Genomic DNA, 27,723 nt, shown 5'->3' on the forward strand with positions numbered 1-27,723 from the left:
TTTACCTTCTCATACACATTCAAACAAGCCGATGGGGACAATGTAGCCGGTGTCCCTTGTCTTCCGGACCCAGTGGAATTAAATCCTTGGTGGAAACATATATATACTACCACTGTGCGAGAATCCGCTGATCTCATATTCATATTAGAAGTATGAAAGTGATAATGCGCCATAGTAAGCAGTTCAAACCACCCCTCACAACTTCCCAGATAGGATAATGGCTTTGATGACAGGATATCACTCTTATGTGTAACTGAGGGGAGTAAACCACAGATCCACCAATTAGTAGCATTAGACGTATCATGGGCCTGATGCAACAGTTGCAAAAATACGTTGTCTACATATGTTTTGCGATGTTCCCCTTTGTGAGGGGTCAAAGTAACAAACATGTGTTCGGGGGGGGGGAGGGGGGTAGGGAACAAGCGTTGTACCAACCAGGGAATGTACTGTGTATTTCTCCTCCAGGAACCATGCTACTCCAAGTACCGTTATTAAGAAAATCACTACGATCACTACAAAAACTATTTTGCTCTTTATGGACTAACTAGACTCATCCCGCTCTAAACACGGTGCTGCTAATGGCTGTTCCTCCAGAGTAATGGGTCGGCCAAATGGATACATTGTGGAACCAAGAAGGAAGAATGCAAGAAAACCAGGGGCAAAAGGCAAATGTTCCCAGAGTCCGTTAGAGCCTCGCTGGCAGACTCCTATTGTTCATCAACGTTGGCGCTGTTGAGCACCGGCAGTGGAGCTGTTGGACCAGCTCTTGAAGATAATCCCACATTGTACAGGATAAAGTACCCCCCTCCAGGGGAGCACATTTTAGCTACCCTGTCCAGTGTCCGAACAATGCACCAATATCGCCTCGCCCTATGCTACTGTTGCCTGACTTGTCGAGTCCATCCCTGCTACTCTGACTTTTCCTTTGGTGCACTGTTCCTCTTTGGGAGCGCAAATTCTACCTAACTGCTCCAGGCACAGAGGGGTCAGGGAAAAGGGGTCAGACACAGAGGGGCCAGCAGAAGATGACTCTGGGATTACCTTAATCTACGGGGGCACTGCTGCATTTAGGACCTCGTCATTCTCTGCCTCTGTTTGGGTCCACGTGAGTTGGGCATCCGAAAAGGGGGTGAACCGTGGGACTCTCTCCGAGTCCCCGATGCCCTCATTGACCCACTGATCGTAGAGTAAGGGCAGAGGCACTTTGCGGCAATTTTGCAATGAATCCAGTTCTTTCGGTCAGCGACCTTCACAGCGATGCAGGTAGAGAGGAGCAAAAGGGCTGGCCCCTTCCACCTCGGCTCCATACAGACCGGATGTCGTGGCCTGGTCCCTCAGGTACTGGTGAGAGATGTTCCTGGATCTGTTGGTGAATAGAACGCATACAAATAGTCTACCAACAGAGGATATTCAATTTCAGAAAATCGGCGAGGTCGAGGCATGCCCCAAACGTTTGCCAGGCTCCCAAACATGACCTTGTCGGGTGATAATCCTGTCCTAGAATGGGCTGTCGTTCTTGTAGATGAAAGGGTTAATGGTAAAACATCTGGCCACTGCAACCCTGTGCTCTCCAGAATCTTTGCCAATTTCAGTTTTGAGAGTACCATTGTACTTCTCAACCAAAACTGCTGACTGGGGGGGATTTGCAGCATGGAATTTCTGTTTGATATGTTGTCCCTCACACACCAACTGAATCACTTTAGCATTGAAGTGACTTCCATTGTCCCTTCAAATCAAACGGGGCAAGCCGAAGCGAGGAAAAACTCCTTCAGTAGTACCTTCGCAGTCGCTATGGCTGCGTTTTCTTTTGTGGGTAAGCCTCAACCCATTTACTGAATGCACAAACCACCACACTCACATATTTCAAACTGTTGACTCGATTCATCTCTATGTAATCTAATTGGAGGCCCTCAAAAGGGAAAGTAAGGGGTGCGAAATTGCCAGGTGGCTTAGGGGTACCCTTTCCAGGATTGTGCATCATACACACCATACAATATTTGACCAAATGGGCAGCTGTCTTCCGGATGTTATCATTTTGCCATACAGGGTCTAACCACTTACAAATACCTTTAGCACTGATATGAGCTGGCCAGTGCACCATGGTGACTAAGGGGAGAACATATGCATCTGGCAGCATCCATCTCTGTTTTCCTGACTTATCAGTCCAACTCCCATCCTCATCCACACGTGCTGTGCTTTCCTGCCATACCACTGACTCCTCAATAGTTGCCTCACTCTGTATCTCCATGACTCTTTCCAGTGTATCCTCAAACATGGTAACCTCGGGCACCCACCTAGCAGGACTTGCTACAAACATCTTTTTCATCTTCGTTCGGGCCGTCTCATTAGCTGTCTGATCTGCAAATGCATTCCCTTTACCCACATTCTCAGTAATTGCCTTTTGGGCGCTGCAATTCACTAGCCCTAATTTCTTGGGGAGTGTCAAAGCCGACAAAAGCCTATATATAAGGGGGCCATGTTGTATCTTCACCCCATGGGAGGTGAGAAATCCTCTCTCTGCCCAGAACCGTCCAAAATTATGGGCGACTCCAAATGCGTATTGACTGTCAGTATAGATATTGACAGCCAAACCCTCACTCAACTCACAGGCTCGTATAAGGGCTACGAGTTCTGCTGCTTGGGTTGACTGATAGGGAACTCGTGACATCTCCACTACCGTGTGCAGTGTTGTGATCGCATATGTAGCAGTTGTAGTGCCATCTGGTAACTTAAAACAAGAGCCATCAACATATAGTTCCCCTTGGGGGTCAGATAAGGGAACATCAGTCAGGTCTACCCGTCCTTTCGTTTCTTGATCTGTCCGGAAGATGCAATCATGTATGTCAATTTCCTCGCTCTCAGAAGGAAGGGATAATAACGTGGCTGGGTTCAATGTGACACATCTTTTGATCGTAACGTGGTGCAAAAAGAGTTAGCTTATAACGGGTCAGATGCGCGTTGGTGAGGTGCTGCGCCTTAGTCTTATTCAAAAGGGTCTCCACAGCCTGGGGCACCATAAGTGTAAGGTCAGTATCAAGTACAAGCCCTGCCAATTGTCTTATAGAGACCGCCACAGCCGCGACCGCTCTCAGACGGCACAGGAGGGCTCCTAGATAGCAGAAAAATAAGCAAACCTCCAAAGCCCTGTGTTAAGAAAGCGCCCAGCTAGCCGTTTTGTGTAGGTACAGCACTAACTGCTTCATATAATCAGGCATACCAAGCACAGGAGCAGAGCAAAGTGCAACTTTTAATTGCTCAAAAGACTACTGACATTCATGCGTCCAGGACCTTTAGTGGTTAGTGCTAGCAGAGGCTTTATTAATAACGAGTAGTTAGGGAGCCATTGACGACAATAGGAAGTAATACCAATGAAAGTGCGCACCTCCCTCTGAGTTTTGAGGATAAGCATTTTAACAATGGTACTGATGCGTTCTGGGGTCAATCGCCTACCCTCCTTGAACAGTAGGTGACCTGAGTAAGTGACCTCCTTTCGACAATATTGAAATTTGGAAAGGGACACTTTATGTCCATGTCAAGCCAAATTCAGCAATAATTTAACCGCACTGTCTTTGCAACCCTTTTCAGTGTTGGAAACAATGAGAAGGTACTCTACATATTGGAGTAATACATTACCTAAGGGAAGCGTAAGGGAGTCCACTTGGGCTTTTAAAGCCTGACTATATATACTTCGGCTCTCAGTATAGCCCTGAGGAGCTCGACAGAATGTAAAGCTCCTACCATCTAGTGTAAAACCGAACAAATACCTGCTGTCTGGGTCTTTGGAATGCTAAAGAATACGATTTTGAGATCAATGGCAGAAAAGTATTTGGCAGTAGAAGGAATCATCATCAAGAGAGCAGCAATGTCAGGAACCACTGGAAACTGGGGAACTGCTATCTTGTTAATCTTGCGCAAGGCAATAACAAAGCGATAAACATCAACATTATCATCGGAGGAACCCGAAGGTGCCCTCTTAAGAATAAGAAGAATAGGACTATTGCACACATTAGCTGTTGTCTCTTCAACCACTCCCGACTTAATCAAATCCTGTATTATTTCCAACAAGGCTCGCTCCCCTGCTTGCAGCATTTTATATTGGGGAATACGAGGCAAAATAGCATTGTCTTTAACTTTGATTGAGACAGGGAGTATCTGCAATAGTCCTACTTCCTTGTCACCTGTTTCCCACAACATGTGTGGCACCTTCTTAAATTCAACGGGAGGGGCGCATCTTTGGACAGGCACGGTTTAGCGCTTGCTACATTGGGTCCATTGTCATATAAACACCTTCCAGGGAACAATACATGGTAGCATGCAACTTCTTTAATAAATCCAAGTCCATCAAATTTTCTCTGCAAGTAGATGTCAACAAAAATGGTGAATCCACAGTGTAATGAACTATAGTCCGCGTAAGAGGCTTGGAGATGGGCCTTACAACCGGTACGCCAGAAAAGCCTACCGAAACATTATTATGGCCCAACAGAGCTGCCCCGGGGACCATTGAGTGGGAAATAGAGCTATTCATTGCACCTTTATCCACCAAAAATTCCTTAGCCGAGCCATGCAAATGTGCTGTAAGATAAGGATCGCGCTAATATACAGGTATCTGAACTGGTCCCTTGCTCCGTCCCCGGCTGTCCTAGCTGTGGGACATCGCTGTCACCTCGTCCATATCATAGTCATTGTGATAGTACTGACCGCTGTCATCGAAGTAGTTACTGTTTGGACGATTCTGTAAGGCTGCGCCAGGCTGGGCTTGGTCCTGTCCACTAGCTCCACATCCCCGTCCACGAGAACCTCGTCCTCTAGAGGCCGCGACTTTCTGCAACAACACTGGACACTTGCTAGGCCAGTGTCCCTCCTCCTTACAATACGCACACTGATTTTGCCCTACAGGCGTAGTGTTCCGGCTAGTACGAGGAAGCTGTCTGTCTGAATCACCGAGTCCTCTACCATTCCCCCTAGAAGCCTGCTGTAACAACACCTTCGTCTTCAAGTCTTTATGCTTTTTCTCCACCTTCTCCTCGTTCTCCCTGTGCTCATAATACTCAATATTACAGAATGGGAGGAAGTAGTCCAGGTACTCTCCGAAGCCTGTAACCTAGTCGCAATCTCAGGAAGCAAGTTCGTAACAAATCTACTGACAAACAATCGGACGCCTCCCTCCACGACAAATCCTGTCCGCTAAAATCCCCATATACCTGTCCAAAATGAGTGAAAAAGTCAGACACATTCCTCTTTCTTCTGATGACATGCCGTTAACTTGTCCCAATCTACCCTTCTTAGTGGAATGAGAGAGGTCATATAAGTAATAATTCGACCAGGCAAAGCTAGTATCTCAACCTTAGGCTTCTCACCAGGCTTCCATTCTTGGTCCCATGCTTTAATCTGATCTCAGGTACCACCCAACATCGTGGTCCTGTGTGTGCACCTGCCCCCAGATATCAACGGAAATCAGTAAACCAAAGAACATTTCAATATCTGCAAGCATCATCACAGTTGATGAAGCACCCTCAGTCAATTCTTTATAATGTGCAGTTGAATTTTTCCTAGGGTTGGGTAGCTGAGTCTTAAGGAACAAAACCTCACTCCTTTTCCATGGAGTATAAACCCATTGTTCTTGGAACCGGTCTTCCACCTGTGGTCTGGTAACATTATCATGCTGATCCCGCAGCTCAGGTATTTCAGGGTGATATATGGAATGCACTTCCCTCATCGGAAACTGTGATACTGTCTTTGGACTATTTCAAGCAGTCTATTTCGATACGCGACCAGTGTCGTGACATTACTAAAAACCTCAGCAGGTGCCATACCAGAAGCGCACACATGATCCCTAATATCGTAAATAATTTGGGATGCCACTTCATTGAAACACTGCTACCACAGTCCAATCAAAGTTGCTGACATGTGCTTGAGGGCATACTGCTACACAAACGGCTCATAATCTTTCATCACACTCCTCACATCCTCCACACTGTAAATGGGGTTTTGAGCCCACTGAGCTGCTTGATTAGCCACCAGCTTTTTCTTAGCTTCCCCCACATCAGATCGTATCAACATCCATCCTAACCGGTCCTTGAATTTTGTCCAGTCCCTATTCTCAGGGCCACGTACTGGTGTCTCAAGATTCTGTAACATCGGGAGGATAGGGAAAAACAGTGGGAGTAATAACGGAGATACTGGGCAATCACATCGCAACCTGCTGGGTCATGGGTGTAAGAGCTGGGGAAAGGGATACTGAAGCAACAGCCGTTGCCGAAGTGTTGACAGTCATGGTTGCCACAGACGGCGATGACACAGAAAGGACAGGAGGTGCTGTGGCCAAGGCAGATGGAGCAACAGTAGCAGAGACAGAGACAACCGAAGCAGAAGAACCGGGTAGCTGGGGCTGCAGTGGAAGTATGGGGTATACCCTCTGTGGGGCATACGGAGGCGGGGGTCAAACATCCAGCAATTTCTCCACAAAGGCATCATTCTCTTCTCGGGCAACATAAGACTTTTCACATTGCAATCTAAACTTCCTATCTGCACACTCTATTCCCTTTTCCATTTTCTCTCTATCATGCGCTAAAGCTTTCTGAGTCAATGTCTGCATTCTTCCCTTCCGGGCTTCTTTCTTTGCTTTCATTCATCTCTGTTTAGCTTCCTGTTGCCACGTTCTGAGGGAATCAAACATCGACTGCCTACTCCTGTTCGCATACAATTTATCCTGTAGAAAATACATTTTCTGTTCATCAGTAGTGCCCGTCAATGGCCTCTGCTACTCTGTATTGTCCCTCGTATATTTGTGCCTTAATGAACTAAACATAATAGAGCCAAGGCCATGTTTTACATACATGTCGAAATTCGGGGCTCCTTCCGGGTGTGCTGGCAAACTTCAGCAGAACAACAGCGACAGCCTAAGCACAGGAACCGCCTAAAACACAGCATTTTCAAAAGAAAATAAGCTCAGTATTCATACTAAGCAGATATTTGCAAATACCTTTATCAAAAACCGTTCTCAAATTTATCAAATACAAATCAAAAATGGTACCATGTTCATAAATAAATCAAACCAATTCAAGTGCTTGTCCAAAAACGGTCCTCCGACCGTGCCAAATACAAATCAAAATGCCACCATATCCACAAAGAACCAAGGCAAACTCAACTGGTGTTCACAGGTCAAACGAAGTTATTATTCACTGCCAACTCTACGGACCAAACGGTCCGATCCAAGGGTTTCGCCTTTCAGGACCCCAGTCGGGATGATCACTGGATGAGGCGCCGCCCGGTCAGACAGATGGGGCAGTTGCGAGTACAAGACTCTCTTCTGCAGAGATCCCCGGTCCGCACGTCTGACCCGACATGGTCCGACCTTTTCGCCCGTCCGCGGGCGAGGATGGGTCATCCAATGCAGTCCCTGTTTGGGCGCCAACTGAAGGAAGTGACCCGATTAGGGTCACCGGGTCACTCGTGACCACCTCTCAGACTTCCATACAAATGAAGAGTTGGTCAGACAGTGGAGTATACAAACCCAAGACATTTGTTGGAAGTACACTCAAGTGGAGCCCGGTCTGACCAGCCTCCTGAGATTGCTGCAGAGGGACTGACTTCGGTCAACATGACAATGCATAAAGTACATTTCCAATACCCCTAAAGACACGCCCATACTGGAATTTTCCAGTTAGTAGCTGGTGAACAAAGGAGATACAGAAGGATGGGTTGCAGTCCTGGGACCGGGCACACATTATCTTGGCTTATCTAGTCAGAAAGATATGCGATAATAAAAACGGTCTATTAATTAGCACAGGAAAACTCAACCTTGGAGAAATTCACGAACAAAGAATACATTGGCAGCTGTTTTGCGATGAGGCAGACACAAAGTGAGACAGAAGTTAGTTTCGATCATTGTTCAAAATGGCGCAGCAAATGCTAACTTAAGTCGTACATGGCTTAGAGAATTCGGCAAAAGCATTTTTACCAGTTCAACAGACTCTTCTTTTAGCATTAGCTAAGCATTTTCTTACTGCCTAGAACAAATAACATCATAGATGAAGGGATACATATCATCACTGCAAGCTAATAGGGGCAGTATCAATACTCACAAATGCCTTTGTCTATTGACATGAGATATTGTATATTCTGCATCATCATGGTAGTTGTCTTAGTGTCTGTCAGTGCATAGAGAATTCGGCAAACTTATTTTTTCCAGTCCAACACATGGCTGGTGGCCCAGTGCTTTTTATCAACGCATTTTTCTATATATTTTTTAACTTAAAAAAAATATATATTTTAAGCATACTTAATTGTTTAAATTACGCCTTCAGATTACAGTAATGCAAACCTAATGGTACTTTTTCTTTATACCAACAATTTCAAGTGTATGGTCTCTGTTTAGGCATCAGCATGTTTCTTTTTTTGCTATTATATTTGTGACATGCTTGCAGTAAAAAAAAGAAATCTCAAAAATAGCCACCCAAATACCCTTACTCGCCCTAAAAATACCCTTATGAACCAAAATACTCTTACCCACCCTAAAAATACCCTTACGACCCAATACATACATATATTCTTTATTTCTCTCTCTCTCTCTCTCTATATATATATATATATATATATATATATATATATATATATATATATATATATATATATCTCACAGCTACAAACATCCACGAACCGACTGTTCGTAAGGAAAGCAGCACACGCAGGGGGTGGTTCCACGAAGATTTTATTTGGGAACTTTACAGCATACGACGCGTTTCGCCAGAGGGCTTCGTCAAGATTACGGCTATTACGGCCTCCTTCTACGTAATAACTTTAGGATTGATATCCTCACTGTTGTATAAAACCTCACCTTACGTTCCCCTCCCTTGTTGTCACAGTCTCGTATGCTATGTGTGACTTTCAACTATGCTGAGTTGAACCTGAGCTGTCTCTCCACTGACCACTGTTTATCTCTACTGACTTGTTGCCCTCACGCACACATGCTACTCTGATTTTTAATAAAAGCGAACAGTGGCACAAGTTCAGACCAGACATCGCACTTGTTTCTTTATGTTTAGGGCTCCCAATTTTATGGTATTTCATTTTTCAACATTTTCGTCTGCATTTATCCATATTTATTTTTTGCTAATTTTATCGTTATCCATTTATTTTGGGTTTTGTGGAAAAATTAAGCTGAAATTAGTATATTTCCACATTTATTTAACCGATACATATGCACTAATGCTTGAATGTCTGCCAGGTTTCAGTGCTGTGAACACCAGAAGAAGATAAATCAGTGCACTTATATGAAAATATGCAAATTTCAGTATCAACCTTGTGCATATCTACTGCTGTTAAAGCTTCTTTACTAAAGTTCCTTTCTTTTTTAACCCCTTTATCTATCAATCCACACATCTATTGGCCTGGCAGTCATGGCAGACAGTATTTAGAATTACTCAAAAAGCAACCCACTTTCCGGTTTTATACACATTTAAAAACTAATACAGACAAGAAAATGCAGGCTTTTTGTCTGTATTTATCTGTAAAAATTAGTAAAAACGGAAAACAGCCGTATTTATGTTGTCTGACGTAGCAAGGCGACTGCTAATTTTTGAATGATGTTTGTTGCCAGTGCTATTATAAGTATTGGGGCCGAGTAGTGTTAATTATCAGCAATTTAAACGTGGGAACCTAACGATCAGGGAATGAGTCAGGGGTCGCAGTTGTTATTGACACATGCCATGCTTTGTGTACTTATAAAGGTTTGTCTGAGAAGAGACTTGGAAATCCCTTGTTATTGAGTGCGAAGTCCATGTCCGTGGCTGTACCCAATCACAGCTTGCTTGTCCTTCTCTAACAGAGGAAATGAAAGTAACAAAGTATGTGTCTTCCCATCTGGGCCTAAACGAAAGCTTGCGTTTTGTCGTTCACCCCTTTGACTCACAAAAAGCGATGCTGTCATTATGACCGTGGACGCAACTGCCTAAGTCTGCTTCTTAAAAGGTACATAGTTCTCGTCTGATAAACTAATGTTTTTTTTTTTTTACAGGTTGGGTGGAGTACTGCTCGGGATTACTACACTTTTTTATGGTCGCCTTTGCCTGAAAACTACGTAGCAGAGTCCACAGTGAACTGTGTGCTGTCTTTTCAAGGTAAGAACAGCAGATTTATGATTATGTGCATGATTATGTGCATAAAGTGTGAGGCTCAGCGGCTTTCGAGTGAGATTTATTTCTCACTCCACATTGACCCATGTGTGGTGAGTTCAAGGGACTGACAAATGGATAATTCGAGTACATTTGTACGAAGATCAGGTGGTAGGTGGCAGATTTATCAGTTGCCTGCCAACCAACCATTTAGCTAGCACCTGTTGTGAAAGATCGTCACCCTTACTTCTACCAAATGAGGGCCTACGTTAAAGTCGAAATACACGTTTTCTTGACAATATGATGACTTAGTTATAGTGACACACACATTTTTTATTTGCTTGTTTGCTTTTAAGACTCCCCAGTTGTTTTCCTCGATTCTGGCTTTTGAACAGAGACTTTGTGGTCCAGAATGTTGGAAACAAACCTGTGTGAAGCCCTAGTAAATTTGAGGCAAAAACCCCCCCAAAACAAAACGCACCTGACGTTTGCACATTTTTTGGAATGGGTTTATAGGGCATGTGAATATACGTTTACAGTACAAATGCTCGGTTTTCTGATTATTTAGTCTCAACAGTTTAGCACCTTCCATGCTCATGACGAGGTCAGCACGTCATGAGCCACGGTGCTCCGGTACGCATGACGAGCTGAGCTCGTCATGACCTTCAGAACGCTCGCATGCTGTGCGAATGCGAATTCCCCTGCTGTGCGAGCGTTCTAAAGAAACGGGTGTGGTCATGACGAGCTCAGCTCGTCATGAGGAGCACATGAGCACGGGGGCTGTGCGCACCCCCCCCCCCCCCCCCCCCCAGCACAGCGGGGGAATGTGCCCACCAGGGAAGGGGTTAAAAAAGGTATTATCATAAACTAGGCTTTCCTATACTTTGTAAATCATTGACATAAGTCTTAGGTTTTACCTCAATGCAAATAGGATGAATCTTTTTTCTGGAGTTGATCTTTCAGCCTAGTTTCTTTCTTTTCCCTAATTCGTAAGTGTTAATAGGACTAGTGCTATTAGTTCTATTTTGCGTTCACCTTTTAACCAGACCATTTATTGTGTCTGGCCTCTGAACTATAATGTCAAGTTGTTTTGCAGCATGAGTTTTTGTATACATTCACATACATTGTGCGGTTTGGTACATGGGTACCTCTTTTTCAGTTCTCCCCAAAAGCCAACAAAACTGTTGAATATAAACAATATATGCTAATGTAATGAGAATACTTAAGGGTTTCGGCTGTGTCATCCTTGATGCACATGCATCCACAGACTGAATTTTCTTTCATTAGGATTGATTTCAGGTAACTTAACTGGAATTTACATTGGAAGACCTTGAAGAGAGTTAAAGGTCAACATAATACAAACCTTATGTGACTTGGTTCTTAAAGAGCAGGTTGTATGAAATATTGCAGATATTGACTAATTTCAACTTTTATTTAACCTTTTCTTCATTGTTCCATAGATAACTAGCATCCTTTGTTCCTTAGCATTCAAAACAGCTTCACAAAGGTTACAAATGATCTTTTAGTCCAACACCTGGCCCTCTCTATGGTCTGTACATGAGGAAAGTAAGAGGCAAACTTTATTCATTCTTACCCAAGTTCTGAGCATCACCATCTCCCACCACCCTAACCCCGCTTTGAAAACATGAACACTTGTACATCAACAAGTTGAGAGTTATGAATTAATTTAAATAGCAAAACTTCACAGAGAAAAGGAAACGGCATAACAACGATTCCTAAATACAATTTGGTTGTATTCAACACATTAACAAATTACCTACCATTTTTTATAAAATCTAGTCCGGGATCCTGCTTGCCCAGATACTCATCCATCCGAAAACAATCACAATACTCTAGCACTCCTATATTCATTGTTCTCCCCCCATTTATTTTCACCGGGTGTACATAACATGTGTTATTCATACAGGGTATTAATTGGTGGATATTCTAAGAAACGTCTGCACCATTTTTTTTTTTAAAACCCATTTTTATTTGCCAATTCTCATATGTTACGCAGGGCTCTGCACACCAGAATCATCTGCCAAAGCAAACCAAATATAGCCATGACAGCAAACGACTTTTTGCAGGAACAACAACACAGTGCATATGGGTAATTAACGAATTTGCACCCCACTCCCAACTCCCTCCCACTTCCTCCCCCCAAAAGATACGTCTGCAGCATTTTAGTGAATCCAAGATTTTCAGTTTGCTCATGATATATGGGATAACAGATAATTATATCCTCTAAGAAGGAAGAGTAAGTGATTTACAATAACCCTGTAGGTATGAAATCATAGAAAGTATACCTTTCCTAGCATTTGTGAAGCGACATTTCAATTCTGTTTTGGACACAGAGGCTAGGATTACACATTAACCTTCCTTTTGTTACTCCGAAACATTTGAAAGCCAAAACAGAAAAAATGCTGACGAAAGAGTATAACTACCAGCAGATTCCATTGCCCACTTCTTACAGACAAATAAGTCTATCTCATAATGTGTTTGAGCCGAGCACTTCCTCTTCTTCATGCAAAGTCAGCCAAGCTTTCAAAGGAGCCAGAAATGTACTTCTACGTTTTAGGGCTTTCCTAGGCAGCACTTGCGCTGTCTCTTCGAGACATGCTGTATTTAGGATATGGGCATTAAGCTCCACCCACTTTCCGCCAATCTTTTTAATTGGATTGTGTCACTACCCTTTGGAAATGGTGACTTTTTAGGTCGAGCCTATCCCATTCCGCAGGAATTGATAGGGGAGAATTTTAGTGGGCAAAAAAGTTCTCAAACCATCGGGCGGATTTCAAACAGTTCACGTGAAATCACGTGAACACAACCACGCGCATTTCCCCACATCAAAGCCATCAGCCTCCCTCCCACAGGCTTCCCCAGCGTGCGCAGTGCGCGCTGGCCTCACTCTCCCCCCGCCCCTAAATGCTTGCACTTTCACGGCCGCCAGGCCGTGAGCTACATCAAAGGGTTCCGCTGCCCCGCCCCCTGCTTCACGGCTGCTTCTCATTTCTGCCCGTCATCACATCATCAGCCTCCCTCCCACAGGCAGCTTGTTTTTAAAGAAGACTTGTTATCCGAGCTTCCTTGTTGTGAACCATTTTTTCCTGATTGTCTGCTTCTTTCGATGTTCTCTTCATATGGTGTTATAGTGCGTTGTGCACAGATCTCCGCACTGGGAACTCCGGGATGTTTTTTGCAGATCTGTGTTCGGGACCGTGTTTTAAATATTGCTGCTATGTCCATTTAATGCCAGTTGCTTTAAAAAGTTCAGAAACCGAAATGTATCATTGCTTTTGGTGGCACTGCAAGAGCCTAAATGCTCGTTGCGGACCCCCCCACCTTTCCCCCTCCCACGGTGTAACCCCTATTTACTCCTCCCGCCCATAATCATAGCCCGAAGGGCTCCTCACACTATGGCCGCCGTGTACTGCTTCTCATCAGCGGGTCTCTTCAGAGAAGCTTAGGGCGCCATCGCTTCCCATGCAATCTATTTCTCTTGTACCCGCTAATTGTATTCTCTTCCCAGGACAGTCACCAATATGGTGTACCCAGTGTGTCATGGGCCCTACTGCAGGGAAGGACATGGCCCCCGGCTTCTGTTTGTAATATTAAATCCAGCAATAATCAGGGCTATCGTAATTAAAAGCAGAGGCCAGCTTGAGTACCCTCCCTGCCGGCTCTTTCCCGGCTCCCCCGAAACACGTAAAAGGCCAAACTCCAGATTTGCATTTGCAGCAGGCTGAGAAGGAGGGCCCTGCGTGAGTCTTTCTGACCCTGTCACCCCCTCTAGATCCAAGCAGCATACATTTAAATCAGACTTAATTACATCAGAAATCAGCTTCTCTCCCCTGAACATCGTAGGCAGTAACATTAACAGCCACCCCCTTCCTTATATGCAAAACCGGGATCACAGGCAGCTTTAGTCAATGGACCTCACCTTACTTAACTACATTTTGCTCCAGTTATATTAACTGTTCTCACAGGGCTCTGAGTCCACACCACAGAACTGAGCTCAGACTCCTAGCACACACCTCTTGGAATGCAACACACACCCCGAAGAAATCACTCACAAGCAGGAAACATCACTCGCGGACTGTACCATTCTGCACAGTCAGATCTCGTGACCAAATTAAACTCAATGTAACCGTTTAAACTACATGAAAACAAAGAGCTTAAAAAAATAGATTTTTCATCTTGCACTTATTAAACGAGTGTCAAAGAGAATCTAAGCGGAAGCAAAGTTCAACTGACTTGCGGGAACTGTTTTTTTCTTCTACTAGTTTGTTTGACTCGAAAGTTTCTTAAAACCGGGCACGATGTAGCGCCATCTGGTGGTCAAGTTGATGCTCCACGTGTTTTACTCGTACATGTTTTCTACAAGATTTTTGTTCCTCATAAATCCGATTTGCTTCTTCTACAATCAAATTCACCCGATTACTTTGGCAGCGTGTAGTTTAATAACGTATGCTCCCATTGCCATATTAGAAATACTTGCACTGGTGCAAAATATAGAGTAACGCCATTATTTTTTTCTTTGTAATATGATAGAAAACTGCACATACTCAAGACCATAATACAATAATATATTTTGTACCAGGTCAAAAGGAAGGCTATTGACAGAGTAGGTAGCCACCACATCCACCACCAACAAGTCCACGACAACCACCACCATGTCCACCACCACCACATCCACCACCACCACATCCACCACCACTACGTCCACCACCACTACGTCCACCAAGCCCACCACCACATCCACCACATCCACCATCACCACCACAAAGTCCACCACGACCACATCCCCCACCACCACCGCGTTCACCATCACCGCGTCCACCATGTCCACCACACCCACCACCACCACCACCTCCACCACCACCACCACGTCCACCACCACCACGTCCACCACCTCCACGTCCACAATCGCCACCTCCACCACCACCACCACATCCACCGTATCCACCACCACTACATCCACCACCACTACATTCACCACCACTACGTCCACCACCACCATGTCCACCACCAAAAAAAACAACACCCACCTCCACCACCACCCACCACCACCACCATGTCCACCACCATTACCACTACCACCACATCCACCACCACATCCACCACCACCACGTCCACCACGTCCACCACCACCACCACCACCACCACCACCTCCACGTCCACGTCCACCACCACCATGTCCACCACATCCACCACCAAGTCCACCACCACGGCCACCACGTCCACCACGAGGCCACCTCACTTATCATCCTCACTCTATCTATCTATCGCCCTCACTCTATCTATCTGTCGCACTCACTCTGTCTATCTGTTGCCCTCACTCTGTCTATATGTTGCCCTCACTCTATCCATCACCCTCACTCTATCTATCTATCTATCTATCTATCTATCCATCTATCGCCCTCACTCTATCTATCCATCTATCGCCCTCACTCTATCTATCCATCTATCGCCCTCACTAAATCTATCCATCTATCGCCCTCACTCTATCTATCTATTTATCTATCGCCCTCACTCTATTTATCTATCGCCCTCTATCTATCTATCTATCTATCTATCTATCTATCTGTCTATCTATCTATCTATCTATCTATCTATCTATCTCTCGCCCTCACTCTATCTAGCTATCGCCCTCACTCTATCTAGCTATCGCCCTCACTCTATCTAGCTATCGCCCTCACTCTATCTAGCTATCGCCCTCACTCTATCTAGCTATCGCCCTCACTCTATCTAGCTATCGCCCTCCCTCCCTCTATTTATCGCTCTCACTCTATCTATCTATCTTACTGACTCTATCGCACCACCACAGTATCACTCAACACCACCACAGCATCAATCAGGGGCACCACAACATCACTATGCGCTACCACCGCATCACTGAACGCCACAGCATCACTCGTGGCCACCACAACATCACTCAGCACCACCACAGCATCAATCTGTGCAACCATTCAACAACAACTGGTTCAAATATGTTCTCTCAATGTTTCAAGCTTTATTACTAATGTCACAAAAAGATGATAATATTTCACTTCTGTTCTTGGATTTTCGTCACAATAAAATACACTGAACATAATCTTCACAAAAGTTATTTACAAAAGTTTAACCTATTGCCATTATAAATTACAATAGCTTTTATTTAAGTATTAATTATTTTAAAAAATGTAAAGCCATTGTTATTTGTAATATCAATACATCGAAGTCACGTAAATACAACACATATTGCATTACAAATGCTATAGGTGTCACATTTACGAAAGTTAAAACTATTGGCATTGTAAATGACAAAGCTATTCATTTTTATGTTTTCAAAGCCAACACATATTAAAAAAAAAAAATGTCATTTACAATACCAATAGCTCACACTTTCCTAATGCGAGACCTATTGCATTACAAATGCTTGTTATTGGTTGATATGCTTAGTAGTACCTTCTTAGTACCGCCTTTTCTCTCATTGTGACCTCCAATAGGAACTGAAGGTAACCATGCTTGCTCCCTCTCCCGGGCTGCAGCTGGCTCCTCCTATTCCCGTTCGTTCCCTCTCTTAGGCTTTAGCTGCTTCTCCCTCAGCTTCAATAATGGCGGATCCGCAACTCACCAAAATCTTTTTTTTTTTTTTTAAATTACATTTTTTATGCAGCATGGCACGCCAAGCTTGATATTCATGGTGGCCGTGGCCTTTTTTTTTTTCATTTTACTTGCATTTGACTTTCAATAATGGCGGCCGCGCAACTTCCTTCTAGCACAGCTCGCCCAAATGCTTTTTGTTTAAAAAAAAAATTATATTGTTCATGCTTCAAATTGGCAGTCCGCCTTTGGTTGTGTAGTGTAGCTCCTATTTTCCCAATAGGCTCTGCGCATTGGAATAATACCTACAGCAGTAAAGGCCTAGACCAGACGTTAACTAGGTCTACTACTGTCGATACTAGACTTAATTTTTGGGTTTGCCAGCGTAGCTCAGAGTTCGCTAGAAACTTTCTCGAATGTTCAAGGAGGAATTAACTTCCCTGATTAGACAAGAAGGGATTTAGTTTCTGACAACCATAGAACATGACAACTTTGCTCTCCCCTAATCAAGAGTCAATCTCGAGAGTCGTGTGAGCACAAGGCAATTATTTTACTCAGTCAGTACGTGCATTCTTAGTCTCATCAGAATGTAGAGAAAAGGAAGAGACGGGCGTGTTCAATAAAAAGGTGTTATTTATTGATCAGTCTCTTTTCTCATACATGAGAAATGGATGGATATTATTGCAATACTTATATTTAAGTAAAGTGCATACATTAAAAGCAATAGTATAAAATAATACTGTAAAAACATTGATATGGTTTCTGAGCCATATGATGTTTAAAATGATTAAAATATATTTACATACACATATACATTTGACTAAACGTACTCAACTGGTGTTTCTAAATATGCCTACCCCGTGTACCTGACCTAAGTCTAATGCGTGGGCGGGAATAGAAAGTTACAGTTTAAGTTAAGTTTGTTTTTTTCCAAGTGAATAACTAAAGAATTCTCTGTGAGGGGTTATTCAGTTCTGTACCTGGAAGTTAGGATGAATGAGGAATGGTATCTCTTTCTCTGCTCTCGATATTCCAGGCTGCCTGCGAGGGCTGCCCAGAAGCGCCGGTGCTGGGTCTCTCGGCTTGAGATAGCAGCGCGTCTCTCAGCGCGTCAGGAAGGCGGGGCTGCTGCCAGCGGGGTCTGCTTCTGCTCTCGGCTTCGGCAAGTATGGCTGCTCCGTCTTGTCACCACGCGTGTGTTTGCATAGGGCAAGATCGGCAATATTTATACCTTAAAGGTGCCGAGATTGACGTAAGGATGGACATAGATACGTCAATAAAGATGTCATACGACTTGCTCGTTAGCACATTCTTTACTAAAGTTCTCTGCGAAATCAAAACAATGGCCGCACGGATTTTCCAGGTTGTCATAGGTTTGATTTGTTATGAGAACGTCGTATGCCTTATCAGGGGCTGGAGGAATGTCGCTTGTCTAATTAGATCTCAAGCGTTATGACCTAATCAGATAACACGTTCCTGTGCCGTAGTGTGACTGCGTCAGATAACGGTATCTGCATCATGGGGGCTGTTCTTGCCTCATGGGCTGACTGTTAGTTAACTTGATAGTTAGTTTAACCAGAATAGGGTCAGGAATAGGGGGATCGATTCAGAACCTATAGGAATACATGACACCCACTCCACGCTAACTATGGTCATATTTACTAATCTATGCATAGTATAACATAGTACAACATACTATAGAGAATAGTGTATACCTTACCACCCCAAAATACATAAATGCATTTTGAAATTTTCAAATATACTGAAAAATTGCAGTCATATATATTGTATGCACTTAAGCTATGAATTAAATGCAAAAGTAAACACGCATTTGTATGCATTATTGCTAATTTGGTATTTGAGAAATACACATGAAATGGCTCTTAATATAGCTATACAGAAAGGAAGTTCGAGACCATCTCATCACATAATAAAATATTTGTGAACATCCCAGCGGGCAACTAAAGTTTATAAAGTATCTAAAAATAGAAATCTTAGTTCTCTAGGAATAGTTTCTTACTTTAAGCAGAAGATAAGTGTCCCGAAAAATTTGTGAAAAATAATTTGGGGCTGCTAAAAAATTGTTGTCCGTGAACTGGTGGGAAGAATTGTTCATGTGACTTTATTTTTAAAGTTGAAGGCCGAATTCAGGGAACGCCGTGTGCGAGCTTGCTCAAAAGTCTCTATGTCTGTTCTGGAGAGAACATCATATCATTCAGGCTTTCGAAAAAACTGTCAACAGCTTCATGGGAAAGTTCCACTAAGTCGGAAATAGGGGTAACCATGCATTCGTGCGCATGATTATCTGCATTGACATTCTGATTCGCATTGCTGACAGAAGGTCGTACCTGTTCGATGCTGCTTTCATCTTGAACTTCACTACTCCTCAATCGCAGTGGTGAAGATTCCAGGAATGCCGTCATCAGGATTGGCAGCCTTTGAGGGCAGCACAAAGCGTGAACCTTGGTAGGAACCAACAGTGTATCTGCATCCACTGGCGCATCCGATTGTAGCGTCAGACAGGTGTCTAACACGCATTCTTCTCCGCATAGCAGACACCTTAGTACAGGTAAAACACACCTTTGCCACATTGGTCGAAATGATAGAAACCAAGTCATATTTAGGTCTCTAAGCCGGGAGAGTCCCAGGATTTTTGATATCCGGTCCCGGTATCCAATGGCTAGGATCGTATCTTCCATTGTCGCGAGAGTTTGATCTGTGACATGGGTTGCCATAACGGAAAATAAGGACTAAGAATAGGATTCCTGCAATTAGTCCCAGGATCAGGGGAAGTCCGCCAAAAATCGAATGGACGAAATCTGGAAAAATACCCAGTATGGCTTTGAATGGTGTTAATGCCATCGAAAATACTGTCTTAAATACCTTTGAGACCAGTGGTATCAGAAATATTTAAGATTTTGCTCAGGATTTCCGCGAAATGTACGGGGGAATTAGTTGATAATAATGTATGTATCTCTGCAGTCGTCCTTGCGACTTGTAGATCATACGTTTCTTTTGATGACGTGAGCCTTGTAGGCGTCTGAAGAAGCACTGTTTTCATTCTGCTTAAAGTATCTATTCGAATAGAAGTAATTTTCAAACTGGGCCATGCCCTTGCCTCCCTGTCTGGAAAGGAGCTGGGGAATAAAGAACGTCCACAGCACTTGACCTTCGCCGTCGTAGTGACTAGATAAGGAGTCCCGGGCATAAGACTACAACATCTGCGGTCTACAATAAGAATGTAACTCCCATTATAGAGTCTTTGAAAGAATGGTTCTATTTCAGTTGCAGGTGCGCCTTGCTGGTGACATGAAAGGTTGTATGAATTCCCTTCACAGGCTCCGTGCAAACTAATACCGTTACACAGAAGCGTGCCGCTTAGTGACATAGCACAATTGTTGCCACTAAGAAACACTTTCTGTCCTTTATTACTGACACATGCATGTGAATAGGGCAGGTTCCAAGTTGTTTTAAGGTACCCCTTTCCCAATTTCTCGTACATGCCAGCCTGTATATATTTTTGGCAGTATTGAAACCTGAAGGTTGAGATTGGAATATTTATGATTCCGTGGATTATCCATTCACTGACAGGTCGTTCTGACATTGTCATTGGTAATCTTTCTAGTTTTTCAATGCTCAAGATTGTATAATCAGCACCCTTTTGAGCCATACCGATTTGTCTATCAGTAAGGTTAAAGATTTGGAATAGTGACGTTGTGTTGATTAAACGCCAAGGCACGTAGCCTGAACGCAGATTTTGTAACGTCCAGCCAAGCTGTACAATAGAACGCAATTGTGACTGACCATGTTGTAATAACAGTAAGTCTTGCGATAATATATCGATTGCTGAAGACACAATGCTGTCCAATGAAAAAATTCTGGAGGACAGAGTCATTAACCCATTGTCCACTACAGAAAGTGATTTTTCCAAATTAATACGGTCAATTTCCCGTATTCTTTCTGCTGTCTCAATTTGAGTAACCTTCCAGGCCTCATTGTATGCTGCATATACAGAGGCTGCTATGAAACGCTTTTGACGCTGTTTGCGTGGTCCCAGAATGAAATCACGCAAGTCAGCACCATCAGTAAGTAAAGTTAGGTGTTGCTTAATTTCAGGCAGTGTGGAAGTTTGTAGCCACTGAAGGCATAATTTGCCCACACTGTAGGTTGTTATTATCCCTGGGTGATGTCTTTGGGGATATCTAGGGTCTGGCCTGGTCATTTTGAAACCCTGTGTTTTATTCAGGAATCTATCTTGACAGTTATTTGTATCTGTGGGCCAGATCAACCATTGTTTCCAATCAGGATGTGTTCTGTTTTGGTTTAGTATATGGTTTACGTCTATCTTTTCATCTGTATCAGAGCTATTGCTAAACATTGTTGGCTTTGGAATAGACGGTTTAATTAAATCTTTGATTTTGGCTAAGCCAAGACAGGTGGTTTGTTGAACAGTGTCATTTAAAAATATCATTTGTTCTGGGATCATGCAGGCTCTAAACAAAGCTTCTATACCCTGTACTTGCCATTCTTTTGTACCCCAAACACTTTTCAAATCAACATTTTTGTCCCAATAATCAAATCCAAATGTATTCATTTTTTCAAAGAATGAATCTGAATATATCAATTTTGTGTTGGTTATCATGGTTTTCATCCCTGTCTTGTTTGACAATTTATAATAAAATGTTTCAGCATTACTTGTGTTAAAACCTGAAAAATATGAATATTTGTCGTAAACAGTTCCTGAGCTCCCTTTTGGAGGTGTTGCACAATGTTCCCATTGATTATAACTTAAAACATTTCTAGGTTGTGCAGATTTATGTAAAAAATGGTTACCATAATGGTTATAGCAATACATACTATCATAATTTGTAGAACCTTGCAAATAATCATGTTTTGTAAATTTAGCAGACATTACTAAGTCAGACATCATGTTGTTAATACTTTCGAAGTCCCAATCATCAGCAAATGAGTTTGGTTTTGCAAAGTCACTCAAGGAGATCTTGATTTGGTGTGGATATTTCAGGATCTCGACCGGACCATAAATTTCATAGTCAGTGTTGTCCCAGGCTACCCCACCAGGTATAGGATTGGCTGTGAAGTTGGCTGAAGAAAGTTCTCTTTTCTCGACGTGTGAAGATGTGTGTGGTTTGAGGACCAAGTTGATGTTCTGACTTGCTGTGTCCATTTTAGCATATTTTCCCTCAATGAAGCGTCCCAAAGTAAATACCATGATGAGCCAAAGTATGAGGATAAATGCACCAAAACCCACCCAAAATTCAATCCATGGAGAAACCAGATATGTTTCTTTCAGATGTTTCAAAAGTTCCTTCGCTTTGTCTTTAAAGGATTTTGATGATGGCTGTGTCTTTGATTCACTGAAGCCGTCAGAGGAATCATCGAAGTTGATGAAGTAACCGGATGCAGTTCTGTCAATTGTTCCAATTGGTTCATGATTTCTGTTTTTTGCATTTTCACTTGGTACTTCAGTATAGATTGGTGTGTCTCTGCTAAATGTCTTTATTTGGGTTTTCAGAGGTCTGAGTTCTATTGCATTGTTGCATAGTCCTTCTTGTTCTTTTTTAGGCGTTTCGAATGTGATGAGCCTTTTTGTTAGGACCTCTGTGCTGGTAGCAAACTTTGGTGTTCTGCTACTTATTGGGAGTCCACTTGGCCTACTGTTTGTTATCGGCCACATGTTGTGGTTTTACCAGGTCGATGGATACAACTCGGTTCTCCTTTTTACCAGCAAGTGGCGGTAGTACAACTGATCTTGTCCCGTTGACAGACAAGACAGGAACTGCTTTTCTGTAAGAAGGCCCAAATTCCTTCTTTACCGCGATCTTTTCCCTGACTAGATCCCCGACTTTTGGAATCCAGACAGGTCTTGCTGGGACAGGTGGTGATTCTTCAGTGGTCGTTGGCTGTTGTTTCAACTGTATGTTGCTCAGGTCTTTTCTTGTTTTGTTTAAGTCCTGCAAAATAGCCAAACGGTCTTTGACATCAAAGCTTTTTTCTTTAACCACTGAAGTCTGACTATCAAGGTCAGAGATCAACATCCTAGTTCCAAATAATAATTCGTACGGACTGAATCCCTTCAGAGAATTTCTTGGCAAGTTATTTAGACTACGTTGGACACTTATTAGATGTTTGACCCACCCAGCTCCCGAACCTAATACCTTTGCCGTTATAGATTGCTTTATGTCACGGTTTTTTCTTTCAACAATTCCGTTCCCCTCAGGGTGAAATGGACAAGAGTACCGCAATTGCACGCCCATGCTGACCATGGCCTCCTTATAAGCCCGAGAGCTAAAAGCAGGACCATTGTCCGAATGCAGCATGCCAATTGCGTATGTGCCGATAAAGACTCGCAAATCTTTTATAACAGGTCTGGCGTCAGCCGTTCGCTGGGGCCACATCCATATGAATCTCGTGCATGAGTCCACTGCGACCAAGATATATTTATAGTTACCATCCCTTTGTAAGGGACCGCAGTGGTCTAGGTAAACACAGGCTAATGGTTTATCCGAGATTAGAAGGGGCGTCTGCGCTGGACGTCTCACCGTTGATACTTTCATTTTTTGACATATTTCACATGCTAGAACATAGTTCCTCGTTTGTCTTCCCATTTGTGGCCACCAGTATCTCTGTTTTAATAATGATACTGTGGCTGAGACGCCAGCATGGATAGAAGCAAGCCCTTCGTGTGCCGCTATTATTAGTCCTAACCTATGTTCCATGTTTGGAATTGCCCTATCCCCCACTCCAGGGATTTGAGCAAAAGGAACATTGTTTGCATCAGTTATGTATGAGTATTTTACTGGAAAGCCTTTAGGGAGTGGTTCTATCGAATCCTTTTCTGAAGCGCTGACAGCTTGTAATATTTCGCTGTCTATTTTTGTTTTTGACCTGGTGACGGCAGCTACGGAAGCCGTTTGCACAGCTGCCTTCGCGGCCTCATCAGCCAATGAATTCCCTGCAACGTGAACGCCATCACGTTGATGACTCAGTGTATGTATCACGTGAGTCTTTGGTAGTTCTTTTTGCAAAAGAGCTATTTGTTCCCAGAGCAGTTTCTGCTTTATTGGTGCATCTGTGTCATCTTTGTAACCGTTCTGAATCCATGTCTTCAAATCCTTGTTATATGCTTTGACGCAGTAATATGAATCTGACACTATAAGTGTCGGGAATTCGCGATCCGCATTATCTAGCGCCATTTTCAAAGCTATTATTTCAGTTTGTAGTTCTGAATTAGTTTCTACTGAGTGTGATTTTGTTAATAGAGGTCTTAGTTTACCTCCGCGCCACACTTCTTTTGTAATCTCACATGTGGGGTTGTATGCATGGTCTCCCCAAACGGAGGGTTGAGCATGTCCGTCTGTATAGATTACACAGGCGTAATGTCGTAGAGGCAGAATGTCGATTGGCAGAGGATACGTCTTTTCATATTTTAGATTTTTTAATTCTTCTAGTTCTTTAGAAAATTGTCAACCAGGCTATACTTGATAATTCATATCCTACGTATAAGACCGTTAAATGGGCAATTCTGGATTTTTTAAAGTTGAATTTGTAACCCTCTGCTGCGAACCCAAGTATTATGGTGTTCACTCTTTTCAAGTGAGTATCCAAGTCATCATCTGTTAAGTAAATGTCATCGACATAAGATAATGCTTCATCATCATATAGTTGTAGTAATTCTGTTACTCTCGCTGAGAATACCCCCGGGCTGTTCTTGTACCCCTGGGCTAACCGACAGAATTGCTTTTGAGTGCCATTTACTGAGAATGCAGTTAAAGATCTGCTCTCTGGTGCTATGTTTTGACAAAAGAATCCATTGGAGATGTCCAAGGTTGTTTTGTATTTTTTGCGCACTATGTTATTCATTAGTGCAGCACTGTGTGAGTTTTGCACTGCAAAGGTTTTGCAACATGTGTTAAGGTGTCGGTAATCCAAAACTAGACGATATGAATTGTCTGGTTTGGAGACCGGAAACAAAGGATTGTTCATTTGTGAGGTGCAAGTTTCAATCACCCCCTGGTATTCTAGCTGATCTAGTATTTCATTTACCTGTTTTTTAGCTTCTTGCTTAATTGGGTACTGCCTTTGTGCAGTAGGTTGTGATTTTAACTGGATTTTGTGAGGAGGGGAGTCCTCATCCCATCCTACATGATTTTTATATAAAGCAGGTGCTAAGGCCACTGCCCACTTTCTAGCAAGTGTGTATTTTTTATGAATCGGGATTTGATTCGAGAAGGCAGGCATAATTACTTCTTCGCCATGAGGGCACTCCCTGACAAACTCTGGTGGCCAGTCTTTTTCAGCTAGAAGGATGTCATAACCCTTTGAGAGGTTATCCCAAAATAGTCCCCTTATTTTCCTAGTCTTATCTCCCTCTATACGTAATGTTATCTCGTATATCTTGTGGGGCTTGCTAACTCTGGTGTCTGCAGTTTCCACTTGAAGGTATTCATTCGTGTCCACTGTCTCCAGATGATTCATAAGGACTTTGCGAGCTATGCTCACCTCTGCTGCGCTGTCTAGCATTGTCTGAGCCCACTCTCCGTTTTTCAGTTGTGTCCTCAGTATTCTCGGCATTTCTAACTACCTTGATACTGGCTACCTTCTTTTTTGGAAATTGTAATTTCTTTTTTAGCTGAGCAGGTTCCTTGTCTTTGGACTTGGCGTGCTCTTCTGATCGTCCTCTTCTTTCCGATTTCTGCGAGGAAGTCTGAAAAGATTGAGAGGGACGTGTATCAATGTCTTGATATCTATCAGGTTTTTTAATATTATCCCTATTTCTAAGGTTATATCTATTCCCAGAGGGGTCGCTCTGTGGTGACCTTTGTCTTTGGTTTGGAGATTTCTCTCTTCGCCTGGGAGACCTCCCTCGGGACTGGAATTTCTTTTCTTTAGGATTGGATTGTTTGTTTTCATCCCAGTTCTTTTTTGGTGAATTATTATTAAAAAATATTTTTTCTGGACTTGTAGTCAGTTGCGGTTTTACTGGTATTCCACCTAGACTATCTCTGCCTAGTTCTTCATAGGATTTTTCTATGATTCTGGCAATTTCAGCTGGTTGGTCTGCTATATCTGTCTCTTTTAACCTCTGGCGGATCGCCACGTTTGCTGCCTCACCTTTTATGTTGGCTAATAATATAGCCGAGACCTGCTTGAAGTCTTTTAGTAATTTCATACCAAGAGTTAAAGCAGGTTCTGGACCGTATTCATCTTGAATTTGTTTTAGCACATCTGGTATTACCGAAATGGATGGAACACCGTGCGTTTTTGTGTAGATGGAAGCAAAGACTGTACCCCAAGTGTCACAGTCCTCAATGTGTGGTGCGATTCCCATTGGGAGACATATAGTCAGAATCCTGTGTTTTTCTAATGGGGTGGTGTCAGGAAACACCGCCTCTATTTGGGTAATTTTCTGTGCCAACCAGAATGGTATCTGTTCCCGTTTAGCTGGAACTTTACCTAGGCAGGATTGGATGTTCTGTGGTGTAATTTTATTTGTGTTCCCCTGGTGAGGGGTCAGCTGTGGAAGTTTAATCGCTGGCTGAATTGTTGAAGTCCGCATTACATACTGAACTAATTGTCTATGAATTTTTAGTAGTTGTTTTAGCTGTATTAACAGCTCTGCTGCAGGCATTCTTTCGATGTCTGGATGTGGTGTGTATCCGGCTAAGACCGGCCACGTTGCTCCTGGTCTTCCTAAAGGACCGAGCCTTGTAATGTGATTGTTATGTTTTAGGGCGCCATCAAATAAGAGCAAATGCTCTTGGAATTTGAGTGGTACTTCCACCTCCTCGAAAGGAGTGTACGTTTCAGGAGGTTCCTCTACTTTGTAATAGTGGAAGTACTTTGTTACAGCATTTGCTGCTGGAAAATGTATCCATGAATAGTATACCTCTGTCTGCCGATATTCGTGTGCCTCTATTACGAATATGACTGTGCCACCTCTAGGTGTCAGTCCATTTTCTATAAGTTTTAAGGTTATAGATCTCCTTTTAATGACCGGAATGAGGGTTATATTCGGGTCTGCTGCTTGCATGGTAGCATCAGCATCTGCGAGTTCAGTTGCTAATCTAACTGCCTCTCTTTCATCATCACTCTCTGCCATTTTACAGACAGGATGGTATTATGTTTGTTTGCAGATCAGGTTTCTTTATGGAAACAGAGATTAGATGCACAATATTTTGGGAATGTTTTTATCCTTCAACGTTGACTATACCAAGAACCATACATAGGAGTTCCCTCCTGCGAGGTTTTGGAGTATATTACCTTTCACCCACTCCAGACGTCTTTGGAGTATTTGGGAAAAGGGGTCTGAGTGAGAAAGCACGACTGAGTTACTCTAAATGTCTTACGTTAGTTTTATCGCCCTTTCCAAACGCGTTGGGCGCCATGTAGTGTAGCTCCTATTTTCCCAATAGGCTCTGCGCATTGGAATAATACCTACAGCAGTAAAGGCCTAGACCAGACATTAACTAGGTCTACTACTGTCGATACTAGACTTAATTTTTGGGTTTGCCAGCGTAGCTCAGAGTTCGCTAGAAACTTTCTCGAATGTTCAAGGAGGAATTAACTTCCCTGATTAGACAAGAAGGGATTTAGTTTCTGACAACCATAGAACATGACAACTTTGCTCTCCCCTAATCAAGAGTCAATCTCGAGAGTCGTGTGAGCACAAGGCAATTATTTTACTCAGTCAGTACGTGCATTCTTAGTCTCATCAGAATGTAGAGAAAAGGAAGAGACGGGCGTGTTCAATAAAAAGGTGTTATTTATTGATCAGTCTCTTTTCTCATACATGAGAAATGGATGGATATTATTGCAATACTTATAGTTAAGTAAAGTGCATACATTAAAAGCAATAGTATAAAATAATACTGTAAAAACATTGATATGGTTTCTGAGCCATATGATGTTTAAAATGATTAAAATATATTTACATACACATATACATTTGACTAAACGTACTCAACTGGTGTTTCTAAATACGCCTACCCCGTGTACCTGACCTAAG

General features: G+C 42.9%; 1 protein-coding gene across 10 annotated transcripts in view; it reads left to right on the forward strand.

Moving 5' to 3' along the window:
• TAX1BP1 (Tax1 binding protein 1) overlaps positions 1-27,723 on the forward strand; it is a 702,037-nt gene that overhangs the window by 178,416 nt on the left and 495,898 nt on the right. For all 10 annotated transcript variants that reach the window (XM_078663492.1, XM_078663483.1, XM_078663485.1 and 7 more), the window contains exon 3: positions 10,016-10,118. In XM_078663492.1, coding sequence (XP_078519618.1) covers positions 10,016-10,118 — 103 coding nt within the window. The remainder of the gene's footprint in view (positions 1-10,015; positions 10,119-27,723) is intronic.

This window comes from Lissotriton helveticus, chromosome 10 (genome assembly GCF_964261635.1).
Source record: "Lissotriton helveticus chromosome 10, aLisHel1.1, whole genome shotgun sequence".
Taxonomy (NCBI): Eukaryota; Metazoa; Chordata; class Amphibia; order Caudata; family Salamandridae; genus Lissotriton; species Lissotriton helveticus.